The sequence below is a fragment of the Glycine max genome, chromosome 4 (assembly GCF_000004515.6).
Source record: "Glycine max cultivar Williams 82 chromosome 4, Glycine_max_v4.0, whole genome shotgun sequence".
In the NCBI taxonomy this organism is placed as follows: Eukaryota; Viridiplantae; Streptophyta; class Magnoliopsida; order Fabales; family Fabaceae; genus Glycine; species Glycine max.
Genome location: NC_016091.4, coordinates 43,248,766 through 43,265,593, shown reverse-complemented (window position 1 = coordinate 43,265,593; position 16,828 = coordinate 43,248,766). Strand labels below are relative to the sequence as shown.

The 16,828-nt window shown below is 36.4% G+C and overlaps 1 protein-coding gene across 1 annotated transcript; it reads right to left on the bottom strand.

The window, feature by feature from the left end:
* Positions 1-1,263: 1,263 nt before the first annotated feature.
* LOC100784564 (U-box domain-containing protein 38) lies at positions 1,264-3,533 on the bottom strand. Its single transcript, XM_003523017.5, has one exon. It carries the CDS (start codon positions 3,090-3,092, stop codon positions 1,515-1,517), a length of 1,578 nt encoding a protein of 525 aa, XP_003523065.1. The 5' UTR covers positions 3,093-3,533; the 3' UTR covers positions 1,264-1,514.
* Positions 3,534-16,828: the final 13,295 nt, after the last annotated feature.

Here is a 16,828-nt window from a genome sequence, read left to right as displayed (position 1 = left end):
CCTAATGGCAGTCACGCGCAACACCACCCACCGCCTCGCCACCCAACCCACGATCTCTACATGTGCAACCCACGATGTTCAAAGTTGGTTAGAATGACATCATTGGAGTCATGATCACTATTCATACTTTGTTCACCGTCGCTGTTGGTACTCTTTAATTTGGTTTGTATTTTATTTTGAGATGAGATTGCATTGGGTGATTTGATTTGTTTGGAAAAAGTGCAATTTTTTTTTTGTGAAATTTCATCTCTGCGTTTGCTTCATCTGTTTAATCTGGTTTGTTGAAACTTTTCATCTTCTTATCTTGTTTCATCACTTTGTTGTTCCTCTAGTTGGAGAGTATAGATTCTATGAAAATAATGATTTTTTATTGGTAAGAAACAGTTCCTTATATAAGGAATGCAGTGTTTGCTAAAGAAATAAGTTCTGGCATGTCACTTAGCTCCAATGTCGAAGAACTCAAAAGAATTCGTTCCTTAGACTAAGAAACCAACAAAACACTTCCGATTGGAGATGCGCTAGAAGAAACCCGAAGACCCTTGGCATGTGTACAGTATGGTTGGACAACACAGCCCACAGCCCAGAACACACTGTAGGGCTAGGCATTGTGTTGAGGAAGAACTATGTATGAATTTCGAAATTACACTCTCTTTGGTGCCAATCTTTACTCTCTTTTTTAATCGAATGAATCAAAGACATATATTAGTAACTCATACAGTTGGACTTTCTTTATATCGTTCTTGACCATAGAAATTTAGAATTAGATTAATGTGGTCTTATATAACAGTTTTGATTATTATTTAATGAAAGGCATAGGAATAGCTCATAGATAGAAACTCACTTGCCAGAGACAAGAATCCTAATTCCTAGGTATAAACTTAAGACATAAACCAACAACTTAAGATAAAATGAAATTGGTCAAATTCTTTTTCACGCACATTTCCCAGGAGCTTACTGAGAAGGCAGGAGACCAAATTAAGAGAAGAAAATTGCCCCCGGAAAAGTGCTGCTAATTTGCATGTATATATTGTGGCATTTGAATTTCGAAATGAGAACTTAGATCATACAAGGAGTGACATGTGCATAATGTTGGTCCCTCTTATAGTTTATATACGAGGTGACATCCACCTTTACATGTATATATATATATATAAAAAAAACCAATCCACAAATCACTCTGCAGATCTCTGTTTTCTGTGCACCAAAATAGTAAACACTACACAGTCAGTATAAACTATGTACACATTACCATACAATCGAAAATTCACCTAAACCCTGATTTACATACAGACTACAATATAACATTCATCAACAAGAGCCAAAATTAAAAAAATAAAATAAATAAAAACAGGTTGAGGATGAGATTGCCAATGCCACCTCCATGATTTACACCCAAAACCCAGCACCATCATGCAATCTAGTTTTTCCTATCCATTCCGACACATTTCATCATGAACAAATTTAACCCTTTTCCTAATTTTTTAAAACTGTCGAAAAATTAGAAACAGAGAGACCTAAAACGTGGTCGTGTTGACGAGGTTGTTGTTATTCCTGGCAGCACCAACTCGGTACCGATTCCGAGTCAATCCGGCCGAGTCGTAAAACTCGTCAATCTCATCACCGTCCCCATCTCCCACAGTCCTCATCATATGCAACACCTTCCTCGCCCTCTCCCTCGCCCTCTCCGTTCCCGTTTGTTCGATCTCCTTCAAAACCTCCACCACTCTCGCGTCCTTGGCCAAACCCTTGAACCTCAAGCTTCTATGACTCAGCGCGTACAAAGCCGCCACGCAATTCTCCCGATTCGCCTCCGAGTCCAACTCGTTCCCTCGTAATAACCCCACCAGAATCTCCACCGCGTTGGCGTCCAGCATCGCCGTGCGCCCCTCGGTGCACACGGCGAGGTTGCAGAGAATCAGCAGCACCCGGCTCGCCAAATTCCCCGCCACCACCATCGAGAGGAGCGTGGGGACAGCCCCGAGTTTAACCAATTTCAATCTGTTGCTCTGTACAAGTGACAAATGATACAGCGCGAGCGCTGAGTCGTGCCGAGTCCGCTCGGACTCGGCACGAAGCGCGTGCATCAACGGATGCAACGCGCCGAGAACGCCAATCGCCATCTTGTTGTCATCGTCCAAAGCCAAACTAAAAAGTGCGCCCGCAGCGTGCTCCTGCGACTCACCCAATCCCCCCTTCAAAACATCGATTAAAAACGGCACAAACCCTGACCTAACGATCTTCAACTTGTTCTGCTTCTCAAGAGAAAGGTTGACCAAAGACGCCACTGCGTTGACCTGAACGACGCCGTATCGGGAAGCGAGTAAACCACGAAGCGCTAACAGCACCCGCGGCGTGCAGAGCGAAACCCTAGCCTCCTCTTTGCACCTCGTGATCTTCCTCAGCGCGATTGCGCCTTCTTCTTGCTCAAACACCTCGTTACTCTTCAATTTCTTCAATATCCCTTCTTCCTCCTCCGATGCCGGTGTGTTGGGGTTTTCGATTTCGATCTCGCAGGAGGAGGAGGAGGAAGAGAAGCACGTTGGACGAATCGTTAACGGCAACGGCGTTCCCGGACTCGGAGGGATGATGACGGATTCCTCGGAGGAGGATCCGGAGTTGAAGTGATTGACTCGGGGGCCTAACTCGGTGGCGGCGTGGGAGAAGATGACAGGAGGGTTGTCGGCCACCGCGTTGAGAAGCTCCTTTTCGGAAACCCTAATTAGGTCTTGTTTTTCTTTTTCTTCTCTGACGTGGCGCTCGAGGGAGGCGTAATCCGGTGGGAGCGGGGGTTGGGTGCGGGAATTGTCGCACCAGTGGAGGATCGTCGTTTTGATGGCGAGGTTGGGGATTATGGTGGAGAAGTCGGGTCGGGTGCCGTCGTCCAGCTTCGGGGAGAAGTTGAGGTCTTTGCAGAGTTGAACGGCGAGGCGTTCGAAGGTTTGGCCCGAGGCTACGACGACAGGGTCGGACATTAGTGAGCCGGAAATGGGGCAGGTGAACTCCTTGGGAACTTGGTTCGGGTCGGGATTGGAGGTTTGGGATGAGGAACGGTGGAAGGAGAATTTCCACCTGTGCTTGCCGTTGCCACCCATACGAATTGTTGTGCAGTGAGTGGGAATTTTTTTTATTTTTATTTTTTGTTAAATTGTTGTGGGTTGGGAATATTATTATAATGAAGGGATTGATTTGTGTTGTGTGAGGTTGTTGCTCACACACACGTTGGGGTTGGACTGGACTCTTATTATGACTTATCTCTCCCTCCAGAGAGTGACCCAGTCTTCCAACAAACATGCTTTCATTGTAGTCACACAAGCCTCTCCAAATTGGTTTCTTTGTTGTTCTTTTTTTTGCTGTTCCTTCTAGAAATGAGGTAATTTTAAAAATTGTGTTTTTAAAATTATGTTATTTTGAAATAACAGCACAAAAAATGAAGGTCCTCTACATCTAAATTCAAGAAAATTTATTTTATTTAGTTACTAAGTTGATATCTTTATGTAAGATTAAGGGATAGATTTATAAGATTTTTTACTGCTTGCAAGAGTATGTGGTACAATTTGTAATGTTTTAGGAACTAATTATATAATTTTATTATTTAAAAACTGTTTAGAAGAGAAACTAATACTTTAAGAAATTAAAATAAATGAGATACTTTAATAGAGAAATAAATTGTTTAGCCATTCTACGTGTATTTTTATTTTAAAATTATATTTTTTATTTACTTAATTTTTTTTGTTAATATTTAGAAAAAATAATTAAATAAAAATATATATAAAAAATAATTAATATAATTAAAAATTAAAAAAATCTTATAAAAATAAATCAATAATTTTTTTAAAAAATCTTATAATTAAAGATGAAAAAGAAAGTAATAGTTTTTGTTACTTTATTGAAAGTTACTAATTATTTTGTCTACCAGAACTCTGAAAAGTCACTGCCTAATAGAATGTTCACGAGAGCAATTAATTACTGAGTTCTTAACTGACGTGAGTGTCATTTTCACTTTTTTAATTGAAGTATTTTTTTTTTTTTTGTTTTTTGTGGGGGCGAGGAAATTGTCCCTCTGTCTTTTGTAACTGAAGACTTTGACCAGTCAACTTATGCGAAACTCCGAATGACAGACGCGGCGCCATATTGTTTTCGATAAGATTTGGAAATTTATTTATTTTACTCTCAGCTTTAAAAATAAAACTGTATGTACATGCATGATGCATCTCCATTTTTTGTTTCCGGCTTGATGCGAAATCAGTGAGGAAAATAAACCGTACGAACCTTATTGCATTTCTTTTTAAAAATTGAAGATAGCCTCTGGTTGAGATGAAAAAAAATCTTTCAAGATACTTTAAATCACTTAAAGATTAATTTCATTTCTCTAATTCACTGATAGGTACTTATGAATTGAAACCTTAACTAAATAATAAGAGGTCTGTTTGATTAATCAACAATAATTACAATAAGTGATAACGATTTTTATTTTTAATCAAATAATTTAGAATTTGAATTATATTTTTAAATGTAAAATAAATTATGTTTAAAGAATATATATATATATATATATATATATATATTAATTATATGCTTAAGATCAACATCTTAGGTAAAAATTAATCACATTTTTTCTGTGGTTTTTTTTACCAATATTATATCATGATTAAGGAAAAAAAAGAAAAAAAGAGATAAAGAGGTAATCATAAACTCATGTGCTGCAATCTACAACCTACAGTGAAGAGCTGAATGCTTGTCTATAAAGGTGAACTTTCTTTGCTTGTGCCAGAAAAAGAACATTAAACAAGTTATTAAAAATTACAAAATACTAAACATTAGGATGAAGATATGGCAAATGAGTCTGTTTAAATTTTGGCAACAAAGGCATAGTTCTCGGCACAAATAATCCCATGGCGTGTCACGTACTCAACCATTATTTTAAATGGCCTCGTGTCCCATTGATGAATGATGAGTGACTGTTTTAAGTTTTACCCCTTCAAATTAAACTCAACCAAAATATTTCATTATTCCTCCATTATTACTCATACCATAGATTAATAATATTCATGACATTTTATAATTAGGAAAATAAAAAGTCTTTGCTCGTGCGTGTGATAGTATCTCACATAAATTGTTAACATAATCATCGGTCCAAGCACTGGCTGTCTCTCTAGAATCTTGATTATTAAAGCTTCAAGAGATCAAGTGAAAAAGTTGGTCAATATAGAAAAAAAGGAAAGATTCAAAGAGAGAAATGGTTTTTTTTTTTCTTTCAAATATATTAATTTAGAATCAAGATATTCTCATGTTAGCAAAAGATATGATAATATATGATGAGAAAAAAAATGCAAAAATAAAATTACTGGGTCTTACATTATTATTATTATTGTGAAGAAATATAATTTTGTATTTTCATGTCTCCTTTTTTTAAGGTAAAATATCATAATAGTTTTTTTTAAAAAAAAAACTTTGATGAACTTAAGGGTGCATTTCGGGGTAAAAGCAATGTAATTAAATACTTGTTTAATAAGGTCTTATTAAATAAAAGTTTCATTATAAGTTTTAATGGATGGGGTAACCTGCCTCACCAAAGATCAGTTAAAACCTACGAGGAAAAATAGTAACATGTACATCGGAAATAACATACACATCAATTAAAAGGAAAAACATGGTCATAAACTCGCAAATTCTCAACTAGAGACATCCCATGGTTTACTTCTCTCATAACATGAGCCCACTCCAATCGTCCTTCTGCTGGAATGGAGAGAATACTCTGACTAGGCTAAACAAGTATGATAAGATGCATATACGTGTCTCAGCAAGTTAATTGCAAGCTGAGAATCGGACTCTACCAAAAAATTCTTGTCCCAATCCCAATATATATTACCCATAACTCTGCATGTAACACAACCAAACCCAATGTTTGCAGCAAAGGCAAAAATAACAGCTCCAAAGTGGTTTCGAAGGACACAACTGGCTGTAACTTTCCTCTCATCCAAGCTAATTGTGGCATTACAATTCAGCTTGAGCCCTCCCATTACTCCCAGTACAATGTAAATTAGCAAACTGCTGCAAGCTATTATCAATTACCTCCACCTTAGACAAAATGTGCTTGACAATGTCATCAGGTTGAAATGTGAGACCTTGAAATATGAAGTTGTTTCTGTTTTGCCAAATGATATCTACAACAACAGCGAAAATGAGGTACCCCACTTCTACCATTAACCATCATCCCTAAGATTCAGAAGTATCCACGTCTTAGTATCTTGATTGAAAAAAAACCTAGTTGGTAGCCAATAATTTCCAAAGGAATGTGCAAATCCTCTCAGGGCCTTTCCATCTCCAAATTTCCACAAATAAAGGATCATTTCAGAAATCAGAAACTTTTTTCAAAGAGAGTTCATGAGGAATAGCACCTTCGGCTACATCAATCAGCCTCCAATTCCCAGGCACCCAAGCATTCCCCCAAACCCTGACCATCTCATCATCTCCTATGAGAGCATTTGCTGAACTTGATCCCAACTTACATATTCCCATCCACAAGTTAGACCCTTGCCTATTCTATTTTATGAGAGCATTCACGTTTACCAAAAAAATGAGAGCATTCCTACGAACACAACACAATAGACTCAAACTTTTGTTTCACGAAACTACACATTCATATCAACAACAACAACAATAAGAACAAAGTATTATCCCACTAAATGAGATAAGCTACATGATCACATGTTACCATTCAAAGCAATACATATCCACGTCAAATTATCAATAATCATCAATAACCGGAGGCATAAAACTGATCAATCCAATGTTGTTTTACATTTATATGCAATGTTCCAAATGTACTGAACTTATTTTACAGTATACAAATAAAGTTGTTGGCAGCTAAAACCAGGTTAGTGGTCAGGACTCAGTAAAGAAGAACTCATGGGCTTCACGAAATCGATCCAAGACAACATTAAAGAGGGGATGGATTGTTTCTAAGAGATCAGAGTAGGGGCCCAATACTAGGTAAGACAGCGGTGGAGAATCTGGGTGCTTTTACCAGCTATACTGGCACAATTAGAGTTCACTTAAACAATAACATGTGTGATAGTGATCTCTAAGTTTACTTGGTTTGTCTCTCAGTTCACCCTCTTGCTCCTGCATCAAGCAAAATAATAATGAAAATTTCAACAAATTGAAGCTAGCAATGCAAGTACATAGATAGAATTGGTTAAAAGAAATTAAGTACTAAAAGGTAAAACTTTGTTTTTAATTTGTCTGGAAATGAAGTCAATTGATTCAATGCCTTCTTGTTTTGGCAAAGAGTCAATTGACTAGAGGTCTCATCCAAACTTTCTTTTGCTTCAAATACATGAGATATCTTAAAAGTCTGTGATGCCTCTTCCATTTGTTTATTGATAATGGAAGATAATCTTTGCAATAGAGCAACAATACCTCCCTGATTATATTCAAGTCTCAATCAAACTATATCACAAAGAACATTGATGAAGAAAAAGTAAAATTTCAATCACATGCCAAAAGGAATAACATCCATCCACTAATTTATTTGTTTTAGCTCCCTTGGAATCCACATTCCTTACACTACTAAAAAAAATGTTTTCAAAGATGGTTGTTTGTGGTTTTTCATGATGGTTTCTAATTGTCTTTGAATTTTTTGTCATGAAAAATCAACATTTTTTACGACGGTTTTTAAACTGTCTTAAAATCTCGGATTCTACACTGGTTCTCTAAAAAACCGTCTTAAAATGTATTTTTTTTTGTTTTAAAATTATTAAAAATTGAGGATTTTAAAATTGTAAATTTGCTATCTAAGACGGTTTTTTTAAAAAGTAGGCTTTCTAAGACGGTTTTTGTAAAATAATGTTATTTTTATTAATTTTTATTTTGCTTTACAGACAGGTCTAATGTCAGATTATACCAAGTTTTAAACTTGCATAATTCTAATCCAATAGTATATAATTGTTTAAAATAAATAAAGCTATGACACTAAAACCCAAACTTTAAAAGTAGGGACCAAAACCATAATAGAGAAAAATTAGAGTGACAAAAATATATTAGAATCAAATACATATTTCATTACACCAATCCAAATACAATCTCTCGTATAAGGTTAAATACTTCACTGGGAATCTTCTCATCACAATAATAACAAATTAAATGCAGATTAACAAGGCTACAACCAAATTATCAATATTGTTTAAATTGATAAGAAGGAAGAAAACCATCTCAGTTGAAATAGGATCCACGATTTGTTCATCAACAAATGCATGATTGGGAAACATATTGCCTCTTGTCGCACAAAACATCCTTTCAAACATAAGAACTTTGGATTTACAAATTATTCCAATGATGATAAATCTTATAAGCCATGTAGAAGTCCAATAGATGGAAGGAAACTCAGCCTCAATTATTAAACCTGTTACTTTACAAACGGCTACATTATCTGTCACTATTTGAACAACATTTGAGTGCCCAACCTCCATAATTACCTCCCTCATATGTTTGGCAATGAAATCCTTGTCTTTGATCTCATTTGAACAATCGATGGCCTTTAAAAACATAGGCCGCTCTCCGTGACAACCATGAAATTAATAAGAGATCTTCTTTGCGGGTCACTCCATCCATCAGTAACAATGCTCACACCCTTCTGGCTCCATGCATTTTTAATTGATTGTAACAAGTTCTCCACATGTTTCCTCTCATTTTCAAGTAATGTTGTCCTTAATTTATTATAACCTGGAGGTTGGTAACCACTAATCTGATTATTGGCAGCATAGGCAAACGCCTTCCTATAATGAGGATTTCTTGCTAAATGTAAAGGCAGCCCCGAAGAGTAAAACATCCTAGCAATTTCATGATCAAGTTTCTCTCTAGCTTGCAAATTAAAGGCATTTTCTACAATTGATGTCTTTCTCTTTTTTGGATCAACACCAAGAGTGTTTGTATCCATGTGGTGTTGAGTAGAAACTGAAGACAATGACACAGATTTTGTTTTTGACTTCTTCACCCTCAATGTAGCCTCATTGTCTATCTTCTTCAAATCTATAAGTTTGGCAATTGTTACCTTTTGACAAACTCTAACTCCCTTTACAGTCATCTTCAACAAGTGTGCCCTCACTCTAGTGTAAGACCCATTAAAGGTAAAATCACAAATATTTCATTTTATCTCATAATTTCCACCACCACCTACACTTTTTATTTTTGTAACATAGGTCCATAAAGGTTTGGTATCATCATCTTGTTCTTTAGCTTGACTAGGACTAGAAGCACTTATCTCTACAACAATTTTAAAAAAATTAAAAATCAATGTAAACAATTTTTAAACAAACAACCAAATGCCACCAAATTTCTTTTTATACTCACAAAAAGCCAGTGGTATCATGATTACACCAAGGAAGTGACAAAATCAGTTAAACAATGAGAGAAGTTGAACTAGGTTGTGACATCTCTGTATAATTTGATAAAATATCTTATCCAAGCATATGGGATTAATAGTAAAACATCAAAATAAAACTTGAAAACGATTCAAGAACCTCCAATATAGGATTCTTTTTTTTAAAAAAAAAGTTATGGACATTGTATTGAGTGTCAAGGTGTGTATTGGAAGTGTTTGACTATAATAATTGCTGCAACATTGGGAAAAAGTAGCATGTCAAGTTATTAAAATTTAAAAGAGCAACAATGCTAAAATAATATGTCAAGTTATTAAATTATATTCAAACACAATCAACTTTGGAGGGATGCATAGTCCTTCAAAGCTTACAAATATAAAATGTTAGCTGTAGAAAATTATTTACTAATTCTATAATTGGTGGAGCTATTAAAGCCTATAGTGAAATGGGAGGGAAATAGAAAGAGACAAGCATGTTCTTAAAAGAAGAAATTTACTTAACTAGAAATTAAGGCCTGCCAATGCTGCCATACAGCCAGTATTCACGTGACATAGTTAGTGTCTTCACCAAAAAATAAGGCCTGCCATACCTATAAGCTATAGTATAGGTCTTATACTGCTCTATTCATAGTTACGACAATAAGCCAATAACCCGGCAACGAGAAAAATAGAAAAACAGTAACATGACAGTGACAAGAGATGAAGAGAATAATGCTTTTTCAGCATAGGCATCGAGAAAAACAGAGACCCATTATGAAGAAACCAGAAACGACACCGACAAAAACCAAAAAAGAAACAGGGAGGAGATGAGAAAAGAAACAAGGGTGAAAGGCCTACCTGCCGGGGAAACGGAGGCGACGACATGCACCGATGGAGGCGTTTGGTTTGCTTGCAGGAAACGGCAAGGAGAAGACGAAGAAGAACCGCTTTCGTATTTGGTAAGCATTTTTTAAATAAATAAAAAATGGTTGAGGCTTGTTGGGCCGCATCCAATCACGCGTGTCCACTTGGTGGGCCGCGTCCAATCGAGCACGTCCGGCGTCCAGCCGTGTCTGGTGATTGCGGAAGCAACGGACACCACGTCGCACCAGAGTCAGACCCAAATGCGTGTCTGGTGCGCTTCCGACACAGGACACGCCGCTGTAGTGCCGCGTCTGTGCTTCATAGGCAATGCTTACCACAAAAGTATTTGCCCTCACAACATCAAGGGTTGTAACACCCAGTAGTCGCTTTGGATCATATGTACCGACTTTCTTGGAAACCTCCGCAGCAATAGCAACTGTGGAATTCACTAGATTACTAATCAAGTTGACAATTGCATTGGGGCAGCACTTGGCAATTCCTCTAGAAAGGATCCTCACAATTCTAACGTTTATTTTAAATAAATAATCTCTTGTCATCCTAGGTTTCCTTAGCACCCCAGCAAGTATGATTACCAAGTCCATGCCAGTGAGTGCACTCTCAAGTTGTTGCTGCCCCGAAAAGCCACGAACCTACTAATCCAACAAAAATTGCATTATTTGAACAAATAGCAGCTAAACATTGTTAAATTCCATCATCAAAATTTTGTCAATAAAACAATTCCTCAATCCTTAATAATTAAAATAAACCCCCCTTCAAAAATCCCTCCATCAGTACCGAAGAGGAAAACTATTGGTAATAAGAGGATGAGAGGGATACAAATCATAGGCGTAGGCCAAATAGAGAGAATAAGTCTCAAGAGATGTCATATTGATTAAAAGATAAGAAAAATGAATTACAATGCTCCTATTTATTTTGTTAACCTAACCATTTGTAACTAATTCTTAATAAACTAATTGATTATATACTCCAATAAAAACTGTTGTAACTAGCCTCAACATTAACATAACAACTACGACTCAGTCTTATGTTACAATTTAATTAACAATCAATAACCCTATGAAAAGGAAATTACCACAACACCAGTGTCCATGTGGCTAACATCAGTTGTGACACTAGGGGTGTTGACAACATCATAAAGATGAAGAACTGAAACCAATGGGTTCATCATCATTAGCAAAGAAAGGGATTGACCAATTCCTCCAGTAGCCCCCAAAATTGCAACTTTGAATCCAAGTGCCCCACCTTTTGCTCTGCACTCACCTCTCTTAAAGAACATTACTCCCTTACTGTCAAAACCAAACAATTTTTTTTTTCAAATAATAGAAGCTCAAATTTATTTATCATGCAAGGAACACATACAAAGTTTTTTATCGGCAAATGTAAATTGTTGGCAAATCTAAATTGTTAGCAGGGGATCGAACCCATGACCTTTTTCCTCTTCTTTCTTAACCACCCAATCAACTTTATATCTCCCTAACACATACCAAGTTGTTCTTTACTTAAATATAAACAACTTTTTGAAGTCTGAACTAAAAGTGTGTAAAAACTGAAGTAAACTGAATTGTTAAAGGAAGAAACCTAGAAATTTGAAGGCTAAAGATGAGCAGAGATTCTTGCAATACGTTGATTGGCTCTTGCACATGCTTCCATTGGTTATGTTATGTATATTACTATTAGTATTAGAGAGGGAGAGAATGAGAAGTAGTAGTTTATGTTGAAGCAGAGGAGTTATTATTATATATTAGAAAACAAATGATGGGTGCAGAAGAATATAAAGTTATGACTGGAAAATAAAATGAAAATGGATAAGGACAATAATGGGAATCAAGAAGTTGACATATATGTCCAATGTTTTTCCCTTTTAATATAAAATTTTCTTAATTTTGGGTGGAATTCAGTTTTCTGAACCCTTATCCTGTCATCTTCTTGGGTCTTAAGTGAATGTGGCTCTCATAATTTTAACCAAAGTTATATGTAGCATAGCCCTTTAAAATTCAATAATATAGTTAACAACAAAAATAGTTGGATGGTTGACCTAGCCAAATATTCTGTTACAACATTGATATAAAAATCTAGGAGGAAAAGCTCGAAGCTTTTTACAAATGAAGAATCTGCAAGAAGCTTTGAACTAGTTCTTAATAGAAACAAACTTAAACATGTTTGCTAACTAAACTAGAAATGAAAAGAGGCACAATAGTCTGAGAAATCAAGAAGGTAGCAAGCATATATGCCTTTGCATGAAGCAGAATGAGGTCCATCCATGCTGAAACATTGAAAATTTCCATCAACGGATCCACACTCTCCACCAGAACCAGTGCATATCTTGCACTCCTTTTGCACCATTTAAGGAGATCCTTGAAATGGATAATCCAAAGTCACATCAATTAAAGAAGATTGACAAAACAAGCACATGCCAAATATTATTACTTTAAATACCTTAATGAGAACTTGCAGGGACAATAAATAGAAGCAGAATTTCCTAGGTGAAAACCTGCTTGAACCATGGAAATAAAGTTAACACTTTCAAAGGTTTCTGCCAAAAAAAATGTAAATAGATATCACAACAATATAATAAAGAATGAACTCATATTAACTGCTTACAATAATGTGTGTGTCAAAACTACAGATTAACAAATTATCATATCAATACCTATGAGTTTGCCAACATGAAGCTCCAAATCCAGTGATGGAATCATCACTCTTTTCCTCAGGGCCTCAATCCTATCCTTGAACGACTTTATCATGTTCGCCATGATGAGCGTCTCGTCCAAATCAAACACAATCGTGAGACACCGCAGGTTCAGCATCGCCAAGCACGCGTCATAGATCCCCAACGACACTGCGAAGCACAGAAAGTTCTTCCTCTTGCTCGACATCAAAATGAGGTGAATATCCTCGTCGTTCACCACCACCACCGTCGTCTAAAACAAACCGTTTTTATCAGAAAACACTAAAAGTACATAAATATATTCAATCCGTTTGTTTATTCATTAATTAGTTTGTAATTTGTTGATAATAACCTTCATTTCGTAGAAGCAACTGGCGTGGATGGCGATTAGTTCCTTTTGCTCAGTGGCAATTGAGGAATTGAGCTTGCAACGGATGTTGAATGCGGCAACAGTTTGGAGGATCAAGAGTGGAGGGAAACACTCGCTCTGTGCACTAAAGTGGTGGATGCGAATCTTGTTGTTTGAGAAGTGGAAGCTATTATGAAAAGGCGTCGTCATTGACAACGATAGAGGAATCATGTCGAGTTCGCCGATGTGCTTGTCGCCATCGTAAACCTCGTGCTTGAAACCTAAACGACTCATATTATATCTTTATATCCCTCACGCGCAAAATGCTTTTGAGAAACCAAAATGACGGCGGCGGAGAAGATGAACTACAACAAGTGCACCCAGCTCGATCTGAATGTGCGCACAGTGTGTTTAAGTACTGACCGTGAGAGTGAGCCAACTATAGAGTTAATAATTAGGGTAACTTAAACGAAGACTGTCCTTCAGCCGAACTCGTCTTCGTTTAAGTATCCCATATTTACAAAAATGTCATGGACTAGCATTCTAAGACGGTTCTGTACGACTGTCTTAGAATGTGCGACGTAAAAACAAAAAATATTGCCCCTAATTACAAAAATGCCACTGTGTCACATTCTAAGACGGTTATTAATAACCGTCTTAGAATGTGCGTTGTAGAATTAATATTTTCCAGTAATGCCCCCACCCCCATCTGGTTGCTTCACCGGCGGCCGAAACCCATATAATTTACCTTTGAGAATAATATGTTCAAAGTACTTAACCAATCAATTCCACACAAATGAAGACTAATTCTACCAAATAAATAATGCAACATAATATCTTAAAAACTTGCTTTGGGTGCATAAACTGACCACCTATTAATTGATGCCTGTGATTTCTGACCACCCAAAGTAATATGTGTATTAATTGCAACTTAAGTTGCAATATGAGGCATCTGTCGAGAACATTTCAAGGACATTAATCATTAATTCAGGCCTCTCAAACACTGAAAGACATGAAACTTATATTTTAAGAAGTTTATACTCTTCCAAGACTATAATTACAACAATAAGAAAGTAACCCTAAAAAACATAAAGCATATAAGTCACACACATGCACACACATAAAAGATTAAAACTATTAGACAAGAAAACAATCAACAACATAAATAAAATAAAAAACTGAATAAAAATATAGCATGAACTTATTAAACTAAATATGTTCCAACTAAAACAGTACAACATAACCTCCCTTTGACATATTTACTGTAGTGTTTGTAAAAGCAACAGTTATATAATATACATAATTATAGAAGCATGTTTTACTCCATAACTAACCACAATATTACATTACTACAAAATATAGAATTAACATCGCACGATTAACATCGGTTTTTTAAAAAATCGATGTTAACAAAAGCGCGGTTGCATTTTTGTAAATAAGTCGAGTTAGTTAACATCGGTTTTGATGTTAACTACTTGATGTTAACATCAGTTTTTTTAAACCCGATGTCAAATACCTGCGATTAACATCAGTTTTTTGAAAACCGATGTTAACTACCTTAGGTCATCATCGATTATTTTTAAAAAAACGATGTTGTGCTGTTGATAAATTAAAAACCTGAATTACTTCATCCCCCGCACGCTAAAACCCTATCGTTTCTCCTTTCTCTTTCTGCCTGCTCGTGATTGCAACCACATTGTTGTCAGCTACGACTGCCACTGAAACCCTATCGTCACTGCAACCACATTATTGTCAGCTATGACTGCTCGTGACTCTTCTTTCTCAGTCCCACTCTGAGTTGCCTCTGGCTGCCACTCAAGGTATGCTTCATGTCTTCATTCTTCTTCGTTGCATTTAGACTCTGTTTTCTTTGCTTTTTATAAGGACATTGTTGTCGTTGGACTTTGTTTTTTTGGTTGGGGTACAGGTCTCTATTACCTTGTTGATCAGAAGTAGTTTGACATATTTGTTCTTTTGCTTTGCTTGTTTCACATTTTCTGTTCTTTTGAATCTATTAGAAAATTATTTGTAGTTGGTCTACTATCCTGGGGTGTCGTAGATTCAGTTCCTTTTTCATTCAATGTTTTGATAGTGGGGCAAGGGCTGGTGGTTATATATGTGAGTTGTTTTCCTAACCATAAGATTTATTTGATAGTGGGAAAGGGAATGTAATGGTGGAGATGTGGGCAGAAGGGTTTCAGAGGTGTTAGGCACAATGGATGGTTTTGGGGATTTCGATGAGTTAGGAGAACACAAAGGCCTTTGTGTACTTTGGGTCAAAAAACAAAAGCTTTGGTGAAGTAACCCGGCTTCTGGTGTGGCAGTTATTGGTTTTGCTGACAAATAGTGCAGTTGTGAACAAAAGCTTTAGTGTCAAAGTACATGCTTGACCAGTAGAAGGAGGTGCCAAGCCTAACCAAATTTGGTTGAAGTTTAAAGTGTCCTGTCGTTGGGGAGGAGTGGTGAAGATTGGAAATCTGAGGCACAAAGAGTCAATTCTGTAAGTACAATAAGCCTTTTGAGACTCTAAAATTTATTTGCATGCTTTCATCAATTTCAACTTTTCTAATCAGTTATTTGCCTTCATCTTATGAGAAACGTGGCATCCAGACAAACAAAGATATATATATATATATGTGTGTGTGTGTGTGTGTGTGTGTGTGTGTGTGTGTGTGTGTGTGTGTGTGTGTGTTTTGTCTTGTTAGTCAAGAGGATCTAAATTAATTCAATCATCTTTTTATTCAGAGTCCTTTGTCATTTCAGTTGTGGCAAGCTGTTATAGCTTGGTTAGGATTCTCTTTAGCTCTTACACAAACTGTGTCTCAATTGTATGTGATGTTCTGCCATGCAACATGCTGGACTATCTGGTTGAGCGGGAATATATAGTATTATTTTTAAAGGGGGACTAGCCGAACCTCGAGGAATGTTGTAGCAGATCAAAGACATCACTTGGTATTGGCTGGTGTATAAAGGAGGGGCTAGACCAGGGTACTTTTATTCATCTTGGTGCATGAACCCTTTGGGGGGATTGGTATAGCGATATGTTTTAGTTTTCATTAACAGATCTATTTTGTGTATTTTAAGGGGGTATAGAAAGATAGAAATTCACTCTTTTTTGTTTAATTTTCATATTGTAGTGCAAACTTGCAGGATCATTGATTTTTTGTATATCAATTCCTGTAACATAATTGAATAGTTGCACGATCTTTTTTTTGTTTGGTCTTTCACATTCATCCTTCACAAGGTCTTGCGTTTAAATTTGTAGGTTATGTTTCGTTCCAGTTTGTAATCTGAGCCACTGTTGGATTATTTGCCAAAGGACTTGCAACATACTTCTCTTGTACAATAAGTGTTGAACCAATTGGCTGAAGGTATGTCTCTATTATAGGGTTTGGATTCCTAAATATCATACTTATGACCATGAACAAGAGCTTCCACATGCCCAAATATGATAGTTGTTGGTTTTTTGTATGTGAAATTTTGTAACAGAAAAAAAAGAACACTTAAAGCCTATAGTTTAGTTTAGTACCCGCATTAGTTGACTGTGCAAACAGGACTATAATGACAA